Here is a 19,475-nt window from a genome sequence, read left to right as displayed (position 1 = left end):
GAACCAAACTGAATGATTTGCTGAAGGTGCTCTGTAGAAATGGATCTTCAGAGTTTACTGCTTCAGACTTCGGCCAAGACTTTGGCTTTCAAGCTCATATTAAGACTTCCATTCCCAATCCATGTTTACACAAAATAAGTTGCACAGAGTTCAGAGCTTCCAGACAAGTGGGCACAGAACTGTAGGCTCCAGTTGCAGTCCTGTACACACTTAGCTAGGACGAAGACCCACTGAACTAAGAGGAACTTACTTGAGTATGAAGAGGAATAGGGTCATGGCTGTTTAGTCAATTGTCTTCATAGAAGAAGCATGGGGGGGGGAATTAAATTATCGCGGGAATGGAAGAGTGCAGATTTTAACGTTTTTTTATTACACAGTAAAGAATACAACAATACCTGAATCATACTTTAAAGATTCACAGGTTGACAGACCATACATTACAGTCCAATTAAAGAAAAAAAAGAATAAACAAGAAACCACAGTTCAGACATAGTAGACTTAAAAGCTCAAGAGTATGCTGACAAAAGCATGATGCCTAGCCCCCACCCCCAACCCCAGTGTTAGTCTACCATTCACTTGTGGTACATGTCTGAATTAAGTATTGCACAACAATTTTTTTTTTCTTTTTTCACAATAATGTCGCAGAACCCAAAACAAAAGTTCAAGATAAAAAAACAAAAACAAAAAAATGAAAACCAAAGTACTTAAAAAAAACAAACTGCATTTCAACAGTCTCCAGTTTATTTTTTATTTTTTTCCTGTCCCTTGAGGAATTCAGACAACATGGAGTCAACTTTTCCCCCTTAAATGTTTTCCAGACGTTGGCATGCTTTGCATAAGTAATCCAGCCTTGTAAATTTCAAATCCCCAAGACATGCACCTATACATACACACACACACACATAGAGAAACAAAAAAAGAGAGAAAAGAATAAGAAAAAAAAGTGTTTGTTTTTTTTAAAAAAGAAAAGACCGGCAGCCCCTGCCACACACGCACACACACGCACACGCAGAGTTTCATGACAGAGAAAAAGAGGAAGAGGAGAGGAAGAGACAGAGATAAGAGGACGCCCTAGTCCTATTAGCGACCACCATTCAGATATAATCCAATGAAGTTAGTTTTTATTTTATTTAAATGTGTTATTCCTACAAATTATACTCTCACATAGCCTGTATAATAAGTGACAAGCAAAAAAGGAAAGTAACAAAAGGGTTTTTTTGTCTTTCTTTCTTTCTCTTCTTTAGGTTTATGAGGTCTGCATTGTTACCAAGAAGTGATATGGTTTGCAGCTGTATGAGCTTTACTTTTGGTATTATCCTGGTTCTTTTGTGCCCATTTGGTTTGACTAGACCAGTTTTTTTGTTAGCTACTGGTGCAATATACATGCTGTCAGAGGTAGAGTGAAACTTTTTGCCACTGAGGAGACTGTAGCAAAACAGGAGGAGAGGAGGAAGAGGAGGAGGAGATAGAGCTCAGAGTTAGGGGGGGGGGTTATCTCTCTCTTTTTTTTGTATTTGTATTTATTTTTTTCACTCCGGGTGCCCTGAATTATAAAGTAATGAGACATACTGTACTAATCCTTCTTTCACACACTAATGTTCAAGAGCAACATTGCTGTTTCACATACATCACAGCTTCTAGAGACATACGGGTTATTATTATGAGATAATACCTCTTTTTTTGGATTATTAAACCCTTTTGTAGTCTAGAGCACACAATAGCTCTAGAGAAAAGGACTGTCCAGTGTCACAAGCAGAACAGAAACCAAAGTGAGGTCGAATGGGTTTGGGAGCACCATGGTAAAATAGTACCCGTCTGAAAAGTTGGTTATGTGCTTTTGATTTCAACCTAAAGCAGGAGAGCTGAACTTGCAAGCATCCATCTTCTCTATGCGAGAGCCAGGCTGCGTAGCAGGGTGACAACAGAGCTATTCCCCCAAGGGCCCTTTGAATTGTGCACTGCCTCCCACCCTGCAGGGGAGGTGAAAAGCAGTGGCAGAAAGCTCCACCTTGGATTGCCCAGTTTGGCCCATAGTGGTCTGAAGACTCTAGTTTATAGAGGGTAAGCAGGGCTAAGAGTAGCGTTTGTCTTCTGCCCTTCCTCCAAGAATCTCAGAACAAGATCCAAGTCACAGAAATGGTTATGGTTGCTTAAGCACCTAAACGTAACTAGGTGCAGTATGAAAATTATAACCCTTACAACCATCATGGGAGGTAGGTTAGACTTAGAAGACGGAGGCTTTGTCCACAGCCACCAAACGGGCCTCACTGCCAATTGTGGATTTCTCCATGCTGAAGCCCAACAAGCCAATTTTAGCCAAGTTGCACAGAACACTGCCTTGTCTTTGAGAGTGCTTCGGATGAGGGAGAACAGGAATAAAATTTAGAAATGCACCGCAAAACGACGTTCACTGCGGGGGCCTTTAAATGCACCTGCCTTGTTACGCTGACTTGGCGGGAAAAGCACACAGCCACCTCTTGTGCTGCTTAAAAGTGACAAGTTGTTTCTGGCCTGGACCCTGGACAATGAAGGGTTAAATGAGTGCCTTAGTCGGACATGTTTAACCTGCTGATCATTTGGAAAGTAGTAATGGTGCTTTCAGAATTCAGATTTTGGTCCATCAGAACAGTCTTTGGCTGACTTCCCTTTTTTATTTTTGTATTTTTGTAATAATACTGTAATATAACCTGGCATTCAGCAGTGTTAAAGCTGTCAATCTACACCTCAGCATTTGGAGCTCTTCTCATCATCATCATCATCATTATTATTATTTCTCTTTTGTAAAATCAGAAATACCTAACGACCTTACAGTGATATGCATGCACTGCTTTTTTTTTCTTTTCTTTTCTTCAAAAGTATGATAGCCTGTTTTATTTTTTATATTTTTTTATATAAAAAAAATCCCTATTAGTGAATTTTGGAAAAAAGAGGGGGGGGAGAGTGGGGAAAGGGGGAGAAATAAAAATAAAAAAGAACCCACCACTATTCTATCCTACAGATAAACTCGGTGAAATGGCTCTAGCATCTTTTTAAAAAGAGATAGCCCCCCAAAAAGCATGCCTAGGGAGTCCTTGTGACAGTGCAAAATACATTTATGTACATCCCTCTTACAAAAACACCAATATGTTAGCATTCCGGGAAGCATGCTAAGTTTTTTCCCCTATAACAGAGTGAAATAGCAGCTCCGAAAGATAGCTTTTTTTCTCTTTTTCTTTTCTTTAAGACAAACGAAAAAAAAGAGGGGGCGGGATTTCTTCTCTCTTTTGAACTACTAGAGAAATATCACTACTACATACAGATATAAAAGCAGCATAGAAAGTTACAGGTTTCTCACCTACTAGTAATAAAGAAGACTAAATGTGAGCATGGTTAACTACAATGCATTTTCACATTTGTCCAACACATTTACAAGAAAAAACACCATTGGGAAACCTCACAGGACAGAAGTGTTATAACACCAAGAGAACTACTAGATTTTTTCCCCATTTTTAATATATCTTTTTTTTTCTTTATTAAAAACCCAGACAGGATGGGATGGAAAGAATTTTGGAAGGGTTCTGGAGATGGAGTCACTGTTTTTTTATCGTCGTTGTTGATACAAAAAATGAATGAGGTTGAATAGACCCGATTGTCTTACTCTGTGGAACCTTGTAAAAAAGTGAAGGAATTTTTTTAAGCTTTATATTTTTTGGGGTGGGGCGGGGGTGGGGGTAGAGGCAGCTGGTTGATGTTGTAGCTGCCAAAATGCTAATTAACTGCAGGCTGTGTCCTTATTTCTGTACTAAACAGGAAAACAAGAAACAAAAACAAAAAAAAACCCAAAACAAAACAAAGAACGGAAAGGAAGAGGAGCCGTTTTGTACGATGGCGATTTTTCCCCCTTTGCTGCTGTTTTTTTTTTTTTTTTTAAGTCCTACATCCCACTGCAAGTCATCTTCCATTTTTCATTCTGTTGACCTGGATATTATTATATTTCATTCAGAAACAAGAAAAAAAAATGAACATCTGTGTCTCCTTCCAATCTGCTGCACATCTGCGCGTTTTTGATGCGGGCCTTCAGAGTTCAGTCAGTAACCCACGGACACTATACATCTTCTTCTTAATATGTCTGCTGCTGTTTTATCCAATGCTCATGCCCTTGAGGGTTTTTTCTCTCTCTTTTTTTATTTCTCTCTCTCTCTCTCTCTAACTCTCTCTCTCTCTCTCTCTCGCATTTTTTTATTATTAAATCCCATTATTGTTATAAAGAACATTGTGACTTTATATTATTAGCATTTTTGCTTTCAACAGCAATTAGCAATCTCTTGGTTTGCTGTTTGGTAAAGCATCTGTTAATGAGGTCATCTAGTTTAAAATCCCAGCTACTGGAAAATAACAGGGAGGAGGTCAAATCTATCATTTTGTATGTGTTAAAATTATCTGCTCTTCTCAGTTTCCTAAAGGAAAGGTATCTTTGTTTTCCAGAAGAAGTCATTATGACCCGTTACTGGCCTTCTGTATTTTTTTTTTCTTTTCACTTCTACCTCAAGATACAGTTTTAAGTTCTTTTGCAGTATTGAAACGTGACAGTTCAGTAAAAACCTTTGAGCATCTGAGGATGAGGAATTTTGTTTTGTGTTTTTGTTTGTTTTTGTTTTTAGTAGTTCTGCGGTTCAGTCTTAGCGAGGAGTCGCTTCTATGGTGGACGGAGTCCCAGGGGTGTTTGACCGAGGAGTAGCTGCTGGTGGTGTGTCAATCGGGCTTCCAGCTCCGCTGTTGGGCGTTGCGGAGGAGCTGACTGCTGGTGTCTCTCCTTGCTGCTGGGCTTGAAGTGTCTGTCCACAGATGTGGTGGTGTTTCTCCCAGTCCTTATGCTGGCAAAATGAGCCACAGTATCGCGCCGTGTTGCAACCGCTGCAGGTTTCACTAGCTTTACGGCCACAGTTCCAGCAACTCTGTAGAAGAGACGGAGAGAGAGAAAGACAGAGCAAGGCATGTCAGTCATTTGGCTGGAATGTCAACATGAGTATTTATGGAATATTAGCATAATATACTTGCTAACAGCTGGGTTGGACCTGCTGTCCTGTGAACGGAAAGGCTCCTTCCATTCACAGAAGTGATTTGGATCTAGTAGAGAAGCGCTGCCGGAGGAAGGGGAGCGAATTTTGCCGATTCCCCCTTTCTTCTGCAGGCCCCGGTGCTATTCCTGAGGTCTACCAAACCCTCCAGAGTAGACTTTCTGGAGGGCGCAGGGGAAAAGGGGATCACCAAAGATAGCTTTCTGCCTGTAGGAGTGTCTCCAGAAAGAGACTTCTGCTCTGGGTACCTCTGGATCCCACCCTTAATCTTGGCCTAGTTAAAAGAATTGGAGATATAGATTGCAATACCAAGTGGAAAGGAGTCAACTGTTTTTTCACCCCATTTACAGCTCTGGGCAGTTTCCAAAATGCAGGGAGCTATCTCAGGGTAGAGGGAGAAACAGCTGCCCACAGGACATCTAAAGAGGGAGCATAGGTCATTATCTACAAGGTACCATATGCCGTAAGTACACAGGCTTTTAATTGTTTTTTAGGATGAGGGGGGAAGCACCCCTGGGAAGCGGCAATACACTCATCCAGAGAATTGACCCATCTAGTTCAGTACTGACTCCGTTGGCTCTTCTGGGCTTTAGAGGGGAAGGAAAATGCCAAGGATTGGATATGGCACCTTTTGCATGCACACTGAGTCATGGCCATTCCAAGTCACACAGGGTTCAGTAGTGATCAGTTTTCTAGGCCATCTTCACATTCACACACATGGTAAACTTAATCACTTTCTCTGTGCCAGGCGTTAAATTGTGGAACCTGCTCCCCGCAGAGGTGCGTCAATCATCTTTAATGTAAACCTTTCACCATATGCTGACAATGTGCTTCTTCATCCTGGTCTTTGACGGGTAAGGTAACATGTTTTGTGGGGCTCACTCCTTTTTCTTTTTCTTTTTTCTTTTTGCTGAATTTCTACAGATCTGTTCCATTTGGAATGGATTTACGCGCCCTCTGTTTTTATTTGTTTTTATAATTGTATACTTTATTGCGGGGACCTTATGGCGAAGGGTAGGTGAGATATTTTTATAAATAGGTAGGAAAGAAACCAAATTAACGCCATTAAAAATAAAAATAGTAGTAACTAGAATTGCTGGACATCTTAAATATAAAAGTATAGTTGTGTACACACCATACATTTAAAGCACATTTGTGCAGGCTGTTGAATTTTATTTCCAACCCCAGTGCTGGGGCATCCTCCTCCATTGCAACTGAACTGATGCAGGTCAGTCTCAGTAACACATAAAGATCTGCCTGACTGCCCAAACCCTTAGTATCTGCTACCTGAGGCAGCCACTACCTTCTGCCTACCGGTGGGGCTGGTCCTTCAAAGGCTTAGATGAAAGAAACCCCATGCATCCACCATCTTCTGGATGGTAGCTTAACCTTTCTAAAACAAAACCAGTAACATATTCAATCTAACAGAAATGTTTACAGACTCTCCAGAGTTTCTAAAAGGCCTCTTTAAACCTGTGTGCCATAGCAGACACATCAAGATTCAGTTTGTAGATGAGTGCAGCACTCTTCTGTATCACTAAACTGCCCATGAAACTCCTTCAGAGACAGGTTGGGCAGCTGCTGCCTCACAATTTCGGGACTTTGTTCTCCTGAAGCCATGCAGCAGTTAGAGCTTTAAGTTGACATGCAATTAAAAATGAACTAAGATTTCTCCCCTTCCTGTGCAAATCCTCCATAAATACTACAGCAACACTTTGCTGTTATAAAACTTGCAGGCCCAGGCCCAACACAAAGACCGTGTTGGTTATTTGTGGCATATAAGGGAAGGTTGGCCTTTGCTAACTATAAGCCACCCTAGGGCATTGATTTACAACCAGTGGTTCAGGACCTGCTACTGGCTCATGGCTTGAGCCACAATAGCAACACTAACACTATACAAATCAGGTCCTCCCTTAAAGAGGGCACGTATTGTGGTGAAATCCAGATAACCAACACCCTGTGTTGTGGGTGGGTTCTATTCGTCAGCCACAGCACCTGATTGGCAGGTCCCTTGAAGATGGGTGCAATTTGGCCAATGGGACACAGTTCAAATGGTTCAAGGAACCTATTTAAGCCCATGCACGTGACCCAGAGCTTCCTCTTTCAGTGCGTGCATCGGAACACCCGCCCACCTCTCCCTACTTTTACGGCTATGCAATTGACCTTGCTATGCCGTCATGTGTCGTCTGTCATTATGACAGGGGCACAGCAGGTCTCGCCATCCCTATGTGAAGGGTATTCCGTTAAAGGAATCCAGGGACTCAATGGTTTGGTCAGCTCCTGGGAGGGGTGTGTGCCCATGCCTGAGTCCAGGGGGACATTTGGATGGTGGAGTTAGCCCATTCCCGGCTTTCTGCTTATCCAGGTGTTCACCCTTGGCTGACCTATGCTGGAACCTGGGTCAGTGCTACCTGCATGGCAGGGAGCTAGTCAAACCAGAGTCACTTTCTGTAATCAATAAAGTTGTGGCCTAAATTCTGCCAAAAACCAAACCTAAATTTGAGTCATGTATGTATTTATTTAGGGGGGAGGTTTCTGGGTCTGAACACGCAAATATATATATATATTAAAAAAGGGTCCCCACTTGCACAAAGGACTAAAAAGTTGGTCCCTGGCCAGAAAAGGTTGAAGATTACTATTCTAGGTTTAAGGAAACTGTATTAGACTTCCCTGACAGGGAATCAATATGCTAATAGGTTTCCACCGCAGTGCTGGTCAAGCAAAGCCCGGTTACACTGCTGAAATCTCATTTCTTTCTATTAAAAGGAAGGGCTGTGTTTAAAAATGCTAAGAAGTTCATTCCCTGCTCGCGTTTAATTCCAAACAACAAATTCCTTGTTAAGAATACCGCCAGCTGACGGCGTCCTCCAATTCTGCTCCCTTTCGCTCCCTGCCAAGTGGGAAGCCACCAGAAAGGATGCCTGCTGCTCACTTTCCTCCAGCTTTGCAATGCCAGCTGGATGGCTGGAGCAGAGCCAGCCGATAAGTGAGATTCCTAAACTACAACAGAAATCCCAATTACCAGGAAAGAACAAAGACCTAAATCCAAAACACTGTTTTAAGGAAATTAAACATTTAATCGGAGTCAAGTGGCTTCTTTAGAAAACAGTCCCCGTGTTAGATTTACTCTCTCTTTTTGGCACAGGAATGTTTTGGCAGATGCAAGAATAGTTAAGTGTCCAATACTCATTTCTCTCTCCCTCTCCCTCTCTCCTCACTAGATTGAAATCAGATGCATGCAGCTTTCCTAACTCAACTCATACCGATTAAGCCTGCAGACTAAACCAGGTAATTACAAATGCATGAACTGGGATTCCCCCCCCCCTATTTGCAAAAATTGTTCCCATCTTTTAAAAACTCTTTTTAAAAGGTGGAATTACCAACACAGAGAAACAGATGTTTTTTAGTGGTTAAAATTGCTGGGAATACAGACTCCTTGTCTATCATCAGCTGGCTTTGATTCACTGTCCGTGGTTTCAGGTTTGTTCTGCTTACACTTTATCTACAGGGAATGCAGAGGGCTCATTGTAGTTTTCATTTTATTTTCAAACAAAAGATAATCGCAATGGAAAGAAGTTCCAAAATTATAAATGTGACAAAGGCAGGAGATTTCTAATAGAACACTATTAAGCTTATGATAAAATACTTGGGTTGCAAACCAGCAAGCCATACTACAAGTGCACAACCGCCATTCATTTCAATGGAGCCACAGAGGAAATCTTATCTACGCCTCACTGAAAGGAACAGAAAGAGCTGTTATTAGTCAATTCTATGCCTGGAGAAAGGTCCCACTTCTACACCTTCTCCCTGGAAACCAGCTCCTGGGTGAGCTAAGAATATTGCAGATGCTGAGGTTTCATGCTTCTGAATTTCCAAGCTCTCATAGCTCAGATATACTGGCCGTGGCTCTCCGGCGTCTACACATCTCCTGCTGCCTGGCCTTGGAGATGTCATGTCACAGACTGAACCTTGGACTTTCTGCCTTACCACTGAGCTATGGTCTCTGTCTCTAGGTGGCAATGGCCAATTAATGCAAATGGAATGTGGGGTGGCTTAGTTCTCATGTGGACACAAGTCCAAAACAGCCATAATTTTATAAACTTGACATCTCTTACTCACCTTTTCTCTAAATCAAAAAGTCTTAGATGCTGCAACCTTTCTTCCTAGGGGAGTTGCCCTAAATTGTTTTGGTTGCCCTTTTCTGAACCTTTTCCAAAGCTGCAATATCCATTTTTTGTGGTGAGGCCACCAGAACTGTTCACAGTATTCCAAATGCTGCTGCACCATAGATTTCCATAAAGGTATTATAATATCAGCAGTTTTATTTTCAGTTCCTTTCCTAATGATCCCTAGCATGGAATGTGCCTTTTTCACAGCTGCCACACAGTGGGTTGATGTCTTCATCCAGCTACTATGACCCCAAGGTCTTGCTGCTGGTCTGTCATCACCAGTTTAGACCCCAGGAGCGTATATGTGAAATGAAGATTTATTTTGCTCCAACAGGCAGAACTTTACACTTGTTTACATTGAATTGCATTTGCCATCTTACTTCGTCCCTCGCCCCACAATTTACTCAGTTTGGAGAGGTTCTTTTCGAGCTCTTCACACTTTCTCTTTTTGTTTTTAACAACCTTGAACAATTTGGGATATCATCAGCAAACCGAGTCACCTTACTACTCAATCCTATCTCAATATTGTTTATGAGCAAGTTAAAAAGCACAAGTTCCAATACCGATCCTTATGGGACTGCACTTTTTACATCTTTCCAACCAGAGAACTTGTCCATTTATTCCTACTCCTTGCTACCTGCAACTTAACCAATTCCCGATCCACAATGGGACCTCTCCATCGTATTCCTTGACAACTAAGCTTATTCGGGAGTCTTTGGTGAGGTCAAAAGCCTTTTCCAAGTCCATGTTTGCTATGTCAACCAGATCATCTCTTTCCATATGCTTGTTGACACTCTCAAAGAACTCGAATAGGTTTGTGAGACAGGACTTGCCCTTGCAGAAGTTAGTGTAGAGCCACCATTCATGGCCTTATCCGCTGCAATTCAGTCCAGGCTGTGTATGTCAGGCATAAACTAGTGTTGCTTACATAAATGAATCGCTTTGTGCTCAAACTTTAAATGACAGCAATGTAATGGTCTAGCCACTTTGATGAGACCTTCTCTCTCAAAATAATCGATTGCCTGATTGTAGATGTCAAGTAGATAAAGTATGATGACAGCTAATTGCCACTGAGTCCAGCGAACTAAGCCAGCGAAACAGGCTGCCATTCTCATCTGAAACAACAGAGAACCCTTGACTGGACGAATGAGATGCACAACAGGAGAACTTTTCTGGGTTACCTGGTCAGTCCCTGTTGGAAAACAAAATGTTGACCTAGGCATGTTGATATGGCTTGATCCACCATATCAGTTAATGAGTTCTTAGATGTCAAATCAACAGGGATAACGTTTGGAAGGTTTATCACACATATACTAGATGCTGCAGATAGTTACGTGGTCATCATCTAACACAGGTTTAAAAATGTTTAAGGCCACTGAAATTGAGAAATGCAGAGTGGATCTCCTTAACCTGGAAAGGGCAAGGCATAAAATCCAAGGATTTGCTTATGTTGACCTTTTTGTATAGCTAGTCTGGCGGTGCTCTGCCCAATTCCACTGGCCCTATGTCTTCTATGGACTCACCAAGGAGATAGTTAAAAAAATGGCTCAATATATAGGACTTTTTCAGATCACACACACTTCTGTGCTTTTGTTTCATTATTCCATCTACAGGCAACTGAGCACTTCTAACCAATCAGTGTGTAAACTGGCCTTTACACCAATCAGAATCTGGATTAAGCAAGCTTGAATACCACCTGTGGTCTTGGCTTCATCTTCTATAATAATTACAAATTCACATATTAAAGGGTGTTTATGTAGCTGAAGTATTTTCTACGCTTTTGAAAATCTATTTATAAGAGTATTCTAACAATTATGGTCCAAGTTCATAAGTTCATTTTTCTAGCCAAATTCTAGCCAAAGTTCTATTAGGCAATAGTATTAACAAAACAATACAGAACATACTTCCATAATATAAAAATCCATAGCCAAAAAAGACTTTGCCAAGTTCCTGAGCATGAAAACACAGTTTCCCTTGTGCATCTCTGACAACTCCAATTCTGTTATTATTTTGCCTTTTTAAAATCCAATGATGCAAGAGAGAGAAGTTACCAATAAACTCAAATCCAGCTTGATTTCAGATTAAACCTGAAATCACCTGAATGACAGCAACAATTTATAGTGAATTTATTGAACTCATTTTCTTGTTTGTTTTTTTGCAGCCAGTGCATAGAGGGACATAATTATATATTAATTTGTTTTAAATTTTCCTGATTGCTTTGACAGTATTGTCTTATCAATATAGATGATTATCACTAAAAATGTGGGAAACCCCAGAATCTCTCCACTCTTCACCCACTTTGAATATGTGAACACAAATATAGTTCAACTGTGTTCTGCGATAAATTAATATGTTGTCACTTTGCAAATGCCTATAAATACGTGAATTTACCAATATGAACTGCAGCAATGCTCCACAGAGTTCTTTCATTTAGGTGTCACACTTTTGGCTGTGATCTCCAAAGTCTGCTAATGGGGGAAGATGCTAGATGTGGTGTTTTCAAAACGTACAGCCGAGCAAAATTGCAAAGCAGATAAACCCAACATAATATTGTTGGATCAGCTGCACTTGTGTTTTTATCTGAACAGATGTCAGAAGAAAAGAAAAGCATCTGCTCCAGCTAGCAAAAACTCTACAACCCACATGGGCAGTGAAGAGTACGGTATGTGTAAGATTCTCCAGTGTCATTGTACGTTGGTACAGGAAAACAGATGTTTTAACTTTTCTAATAACCTTGGCAGTAGGTTCACTAAGCCATTCGTCCTCACTATTTAAATTCATTTGCACAACTCATAAAGCCAAGCCAAGCACAGCAAGTCACTAAAGGAGAGCATGTTCACACATGGTTTGGCTCCTAGCCAAATAGTCTTCTGATGAGTGCATCATTTTTTTGCCTAGCTTTCTTTTCTATAGCTATAAAGAAGTGGTGAAGAAGTTATCTGTTGACGGGTTGTTCTACTTCTAAAACATCCTTTCTTCCAATGAAATTAAGTAACCAATTAGCACAACTAGACCAATTCTTTCATTTATGTTGGAACTTTTCCTGTTTTTATTTTTTTAAGCTGTGGAGAAAGGTCAATTTTATGCTTCGTGCAGTAGCAAAGATACGTTCAGGTGCGTGTTAACGCAACTTTCATTCAAGTGAAATTATGGAAGTGGTAGTCTAGCCTTGGAAAGAAATAGGTTGAATTCGGGAGCTCCTTTAATTAAAGATGTGACTTAATCAATTAGTTCGTCTTTGGATCCATAGAAGAAGCAATTGATTGAACTATGGTTTGAATGAACTGCCTAATGAGTATTGCAAACCATTCTGTTTGGAGAGTTTGCCTGAACCATATTTCCCCCCATTCAAACATAATAACAAACAATGGTACAATCAGAAGAGGACAGCCTTGATTAAACCATGCAGGCCAGTAGAGGAGGGAATGCTTGAGTGGCTCATTCCTGATTGTTTTGAATGCATTCATAAGCCCTATTCAGACATTTGGGGCGAACAAGTGTGGGCTTAAAGTTTGGAAGCTGTAGAGCAGGGGTCAGCAAACTTTTTCAGCAGGGGGCCAGTCCACTGTCCCTCAGACCTTGGGGTGGTGGTGGTCGGACTATATTTTTTTGGGGGGGGGGGATGAATGAATTCCTATGCCCCACAAATAACCCAGAGGTGCATTTTAAAGAAAAGGACACATTCTACTCATGTAAAAACACACAGATTCCTGGACTGTCAGCAGGCTGGATTTAGAAGGCAATTGGGCCAGATCCAGCCTCTGGGCCTTAGTTTGCCTTCCCATGCTGTAGAGGCACGTGTGCAAGTCCTGCTCACTAACATCCCTGTGCAAGCCAGCAGTCCAAACCATCTCATGGTCCAAAGGTCTAAGCATCAAAGCCCATGTTATTTACCCTAACGTGCTCAAAAGTCCTCTTCAGCCCCTTGTGCGAAATGTAGCAATTTCTGAAGTGAGGATATATGAGGATGCTGAGGTGGAACTTGAGTGTTTGACCTCTCCCACTCCAAGCCCACCCAAACTCTCCACAAATGTCTGCTGAGGGCTATGAACGGTAAAAGAAAAAAGTTTGTAATGTCTGTTACTAGCCCTCCCACCCTTAGGTTAGTAAATAGGGATTTACAGAGCAACTGTATCCATTAATTACTGGGCAGGAAAGAATGCTCAATCCAATGGAACCCATGATCTGGTAGTGGAGAATATATGCTACACACTTGCACTACTTGGCTACACTAAGCACAAAGGCAGGTGTGCGTGGACTGGGGGGACATGACAAAGAGGGAACAGGAGTTAGCTGGTATCCTGTGTTCACTAGGGCTCAGTTCCACCGCCAACAATAGCACAAGTGACTACGGAAGACTTCTTTGAAGTCAATGGAGAGCCCCAGAAAATTCCCATACGCCCACAATGGAGTTAGGATTCTGACTACCTCTGCAGTCCATCACGCTGCACAACCAGCAGTCTATGAGAGCCAGCGAGAGGACACAGGTGTCAAAGAGCAAGATGCAAGTCATCATCCCTCTGTAGGCTGGCATTACTAAATTGTAGAACCCGCAATCTGAAGACATGGACTCGTAAGAGTTGTAGCCACTGTTAATCCTACTCAGAGTAGACCCATCAAAACTAATAAACTCGGCTAACGTAGGTTCATTAACTTCAAGGAGTCTACTCCGAGTAAACGCTAAAACCTTATGAAAATAGAAAGTGGCAGTCCTGCTGGGAGGCTGTTGCTTTGCCTCTGCCCCACTGGGCAAATCGCTCCTGGATTCCAGCCATGCAAAAGTCAGATATTTCTCCTCCCACAGACAGGTCAGTAAGAGGCATTGTCACAGTTCAAGGACACATTCCATCTAGGCAAATACATCTGAAGAGGACATGGAACAGGGTTAGTGAGAGATGTGACTTGGAAATAAGTTATGCAGCTTGGAGAGGGTGTATGGCGAAGTGAGAGCCCCAAGGGTCAGAGAGAGAAACACCCCCCATATACATTTCTAAATACATTTTGGTACCAATTTTGGAGCTTAGAACTGCATTGGAACATTCAGGAATTGAGGAAGTCAGTGGATAACAGAGGGTGGTATCCAAGAAAGTAGATCCACTAGCTCAAGGATTTCTGCTTGCTCAACAGAACTTCCCCTCCTTGTCATTGCACACCCTCCCCAAATTCCCTCCAGAACATGAAGGGATGCATGGGAAGAGGAGAGGGAGGGAAAGTTTTGTTGTGCAGCCAAAGTCTTTGCACTAGCAGATCCGACTTCACTGGATTTCAATAAGTTTCAATATGCACATTTGCCTGGGTCAGTTCATATTGCAATTCAAAAAGTTCAAAAGTCTCAGGCATCCCTCCAGGTATCAAACTCACTCCTTCCTGGTAGATATTTAACTTTCTGATTTAACTTTTCATAACAAAAGAAAGTCCTTGATGTAAATCTGTACAGAGAGGACTGTATTTTAATGATCATAGCAGACTGCATTCACAAAGACACTGCCTTGGCATATCTGAGCTACAAAATGCTGTTATATTTTAATTTATGTCATATTTAATTCTTCAGTGGAACAGTTAAGTACTAAAAAATATATGCATATACTTCTTCTCCTAGACTCTCTTCCTGAGAAAACTTTCAGATGTTGAAAATCAATTCCTTTTGTCTCCTCCCTATTCATCTGCTACACATTAAGCTGAAACTCTGGGCACCCAGCGATTCCACAATAGCCTTTCATCTCTGGAGATGCCTGGGACCAATTAAAATCTTACTCTCCCTTAAATAATGGATACGTATTGCAGCATGCCGCTGATTTATCTGCCTGTGATTTTTGCCAGTTCTTTCATGATTGGGCAAGTAGCTAATTTGCATCTTTTAACCCAAGTCACTCTGACGTTACCAGCTCACTGAATACATTAAGGAAACCATTTCAAACAATTAAGAGCATGTGAATCCTTCACAATAAGACAAATATGTAAAATGTGTCAGCACTACAGACCTCTCCTTAGAAATCTCTAAGTTAGAATTGAATAAATTAATTAAAAGCCATGCTCTCTGAAAGACCTTGTTACATGTAAACGGCTGGGGGAGAGGGAGGAGGTGGGGAGGAGAAAAGACTATCATAAAAAGGAAGGAATGAAATCTCCCATCAACGTTACACTGAAAGGAATTATACTTAGCATCTGTTTATTGGGGCGGGTTTAATCAAGACTTCCATTTCTGTATGGGTTTTTAACATTTCTTTATTCTATGAAAAACACAAGAATTCATTTTATCCCAAACATTTCAGAACTGGCTTTCTTTCACTCCTGAGTTCCTGTTAATACAGGGTACCACATGTCCTTATCCCACAAAAATTCAAAGCTTTCGTTGACATGCTGTAGTCTGAACTGAGGTTAAGCACCTTTATATCTAATTTACTCTTTGATTCTGTTTTTCTTCCTCCATATGCTATGCCCCTAGTCCACATAATCCCTGTGGTTGAAATAATAATTTCTAATTAAGGAAAAATTCTCACAACTCTGCTAACATGTTTCCATCTGTGCTCCCCAAGGACAACCCAGCCCTATGCTGACCAATACACAAACACACACACAGACTCCACCTTCCTTTGGAAAAAAACAATGCCACTTTTAGCCACTGAATAACACTTAAGGGTTTGTTTTTCTGCCAAAAGCTATCTTCATCAGTTTAAAGCTATTTGAAACATCACAACTGGAGTGCTCATACTGTTTTTCATAAAATACACAATTTAATTTGAAGCGTAAAGCAGAGAGAGACTGTGAGCCTAAGACTATGCTCCTAACTCATATTTGCAACACCAGTGTCCTGCACTCTAAACTACTGTTGCATTTCCTTTGGCTATATTTCAGTCCACTGGTGTTTGCATGTGGGTATATATTTATTATTGAGGGGAAAGTAATTTGGCCCTTATAACCTCCACCTCCATTTCTTTAACCTCTGTTATACTTGTTTCCAAACATATATGTTAAGGATCAAAATACATGAGTGATAAACCTTTAATCAGTGCTATTTTTCTTGAAAAAGAGGTGCCAGAGTTCATGATAAACTTCTATCCCTTGTTCTTTTTGAAAGGCAATGGTGCCCAACTAAGAGGTTCCAGTGCTGAACTCCTGTGAGCTCTGGCTGGGGAAAAAGAAAAGAAAAGCCCTGCCTTTAATCATTCAATCTTAAGTAAGTTTTTTTTCCAGAACACCCCTCCCCCCGAGCTCAATGGGGGCCGATGCCCCAGTAAGTGTGCTTAGGGATGCAGCCTTGAACTAGCACATTTGCACTTAAGCCTGTGTATCCATAGGCCACACACACACACGTAGGGTTCAAAATTTAATCTCTGGCATTGTACAAATGAAAAAGGGTGGTGCAGTATGTCTGAGAGGGAAGGGGGGAAAAGAGGACTTGTACCTGAGGCTTTGGAAAGCCACTGCCAGCCAGAGCAGTGGACATGATGGCCCCATCAGCTGACACAATACAAGGCAGCTTCCTATGCTCATGTACACTTAAGATATTGAAGGCTGTGTACACTCGATTCACAAAGCTGAAGCCCCATTCAAATTAGTGCTATGCCATATCTTGCCTGATATGTCTAAATAAACTTCACCTCATGCAAAAGATGGTGTTTTCCCACTACCACTGCCTCTTTCTCAGGAGTCTTGAGAAATTCTTTAATATATTTGTTTTGGGGCAGAGTTTGCACTTACATCTTACTTATGTGGTGACTGAGGGGTGTGTTAATGAGTGTCCTCTTCCATTGTACTGTTATCTCTTGGTGGTCTGCAGCCTTCTCAGCCCCTGCTTCCTCAAAACCCCTAGGCTGAGGTTTCTGTTAAGTGTGAGCACCTGGGAAGGCTGCAGAGCCCACACCATCAGGGAGATGATTTGTAGAATGAAAGAAAGAAAACTCACAAGCACCTTCTGGGCACCTCAAAGTAAGACTCGGAGGAAAGCAGTGGGACAATAGGAAGTGTGGCTAAGCCCTTACTTCCAGGTAGATGTTTTTGGGATTGTAGTCTTAGCCAATGTATGCTCAAGTCACTGGTAGACGACAGACCACTTCCAGTTACAAAAAGGATTTGAGGCAGCAGAGCTGGAACCGACCTCACCTTGAGTACTGGAAATCTGCTCCCAATCAAACTAGATAAGGACCATTCACCTAACTCAATTTTTGTCAACTCCTCCTTTTTCTTATTGCTTTCCTCTGCTTAAGACAACGTTCTTGCTTTTTCTTTACAATCAACAGCTTGCCTAGTGCAAAGACACATGAAAATAAACACGAGGGGAAGAAAACACACTTTGAAAGGGGAACTCAAACATGGGGCAATGGGCCCCACTTAAGCTCATGCTGGGAGTGAATCTGGAGTTGACCTTTTCCGCAGGGGAGGGGCTTACCTCACTAGAATCCTCTTGCTGATTGATCACAGCTAGTGCATCCTCTGTTGCCTGCCGCTTGGCCTCTGCGACCGTGCGTTCCATCTTAGCTCTCTCCGTAGTAATCATATCATGGGCTTTCCGTTCAGCCTCCGACACTGCCTTCTGCAGTTCGGTCATTGCTTGACGTTTTACTTCATTGACTGCTTCCTCTGCAAAGCAAGACATTTCCCTCAGCTTTACAGGAACATTGAAAGGGTGTTGGTCAAGGGGAAATGGCCCCATAGTTAGATCTCTGAAAGTTCTTGAGTGATATTCCTCATGAGGACAAACCTTCGTCAACGAAATGGAACCTAAGTTATGGCGCACCAGTTAGTTAGTTCACAATAATAAAACCATATTGCCGTTACTTAGGTTTGATTTGTTACTGGGTTATGGCCTACTTTCCAATGTACTTACTTAGAGCCAATCAAAACAGACTGTTTGTGTGGTACAGTCCTCTTCAAGGACTATACCACCTCATGGCACATGGGAGGGAATTGCTAGTGTTTTGGAGCACTAGCATACCAGAGACATTCTCTGTGGAAAGCTTACATGCCAAGGAGAAAGACTATAGCCTAACTATTTTGCCATCAAAATTTAATATATAGCGTCATCGATGTACTTGGCATGGTACAGGCTTCACAGTTTCCTGCCCCAAGGGGCCTGAAGTCTTGAAATGGAAACAACAAGTGAAGGGAAGGAAACTGAAGCAGAGGTAAATAGGGGAAGGATTGGCTATTATTTCAGGCATTGTCTGAGTTACTGCAGGGCAGGGTTTTTAACCCAAAGGCTACATTCCCTCATGGGGAACTTTCTGAGGGCCACATGCCAGTGGGAGGAATCGAGGCAAAAATGGGGAAATGGTTGTAACTCTTACTTTTGTTGTCTACATTCAAGCCACACAAAAATCCAATAATTAAATGCAAACACACACCTCCTGCTGGGCACAAGCACTCAAGGTGAGAGGTGTAACCTGGCAAAGAAGCACTTGGGTGGTATTCAACCAAGTTTTACTTCAAAGTATACTTACGGAAAGTACCTTAGGTGTCTTCAATAATTTCAACGGGTCTACTTTAAATAAAGCTTATTAGAATACCACCTTATGGTTTTTATTTTATTGCTAATATGTTTACAGTAGCACCTCGGCTTATGTTACCCTTGGGTAACGTAAACTTTGGGTTGCGAAAGTGGCAAACCAGGAAGTGTTTTGCCGTGCGTGCATGCACAGAAGCACTCTACCGCATCACACACATGCGCAGAAGCGGTCCCTTCGGTTGCAGAGACCTTGGGATCCAACCAGAGGTCCGGAATGGATCCTGTCCACAACCGGAGGTACCACTGTACTGTTCTTTCTTCTTAATAAAAATTAAATTTATCACTCACTTTAAGTGACTTACACTGAAGAACATATACAGAAATACATCAGAAAATAGAAAACAAGAAAACACACACATAAACATTTATATTCTATACTGTGTGTGTGTGAATAAAATATCATGCCCATTATAACAACAACAACAACAACAACAACAGTGTTAGTCATCTAGGAAGTAGAAATTCCGAAAGGCAGCATGTGATGCCCTAAAGATTAGCAAATCTGTGATGAAGTGCTGTGTAGTCCACAAAATTTTATTTCATAATAAGTTTGTTAGCATTTAAGGGGTCACAGGACTCTTTATTGTTCCAGACAAACATGTGCTCAAATGCATAACTGAACTAGGGCTATAGAGTAATGTGAGGATGGTTACAATGCCTTAGATCTACATTATCTAACATAATGCAGTCTGCTTTTCCACACTGGATAACATGACTTGTCATCAGCGAGCCAGTGGGGTTTAT

The 19,475-nt window shown here is 41.5% G+C and overlaps 1 protein-coding gene across 8 annotated transcripts in view; it reads right to left on the bottom strand.

Annotated features, from left to right (window-relative positions):
* Positions 1 to 347: 347 nt before the first annotated feature.
* The window catches only part of RUNX1T1 (RUNX1 partner transcriptional co-repressor 1), a 151,160-nt gene continuing 132,032 nt past the window's right edge, over positions 348 to 19,475 (bottom strand). For all 8 annotated transcript variants that reach the window (XM_083517312.1, XM_083517310.1, XM_083517306.1 and 5 more), the window contains 2 exons: positions 17,616 to 17,806; positions 348 to 4,934 (listed from right to left, as the gene is read on the bottom strand). In XM_083517312.1, coding sequence (XP_083373438.1) covers positions 4,659 to 4,934; positions 17,616 to 17,806 — 467 coding nt within the window. In that variant the 3' untranslated portion in view covers positions 348 to 4,658. The remainder of the gene's footprint in view (positions 4,935 to 17,615; positions 17,807 to 19,475) is intronic.

Source organism: Podarcis liolepis, assembly GCF_965112155.1.
Source record: "Podarcis liolepis genome assembly, chromosome: 8".
In the NCBI taxonomy this organism is placed as follows: Eukaryota; Metazoa; Chordata; class Lepidosauria; order Squamata; family Lacertidae; genus Podarcis; species Podarcis liolepis.
This window is presented reverse-complemented; position numbering and strand designations above follow the sequence as displayed.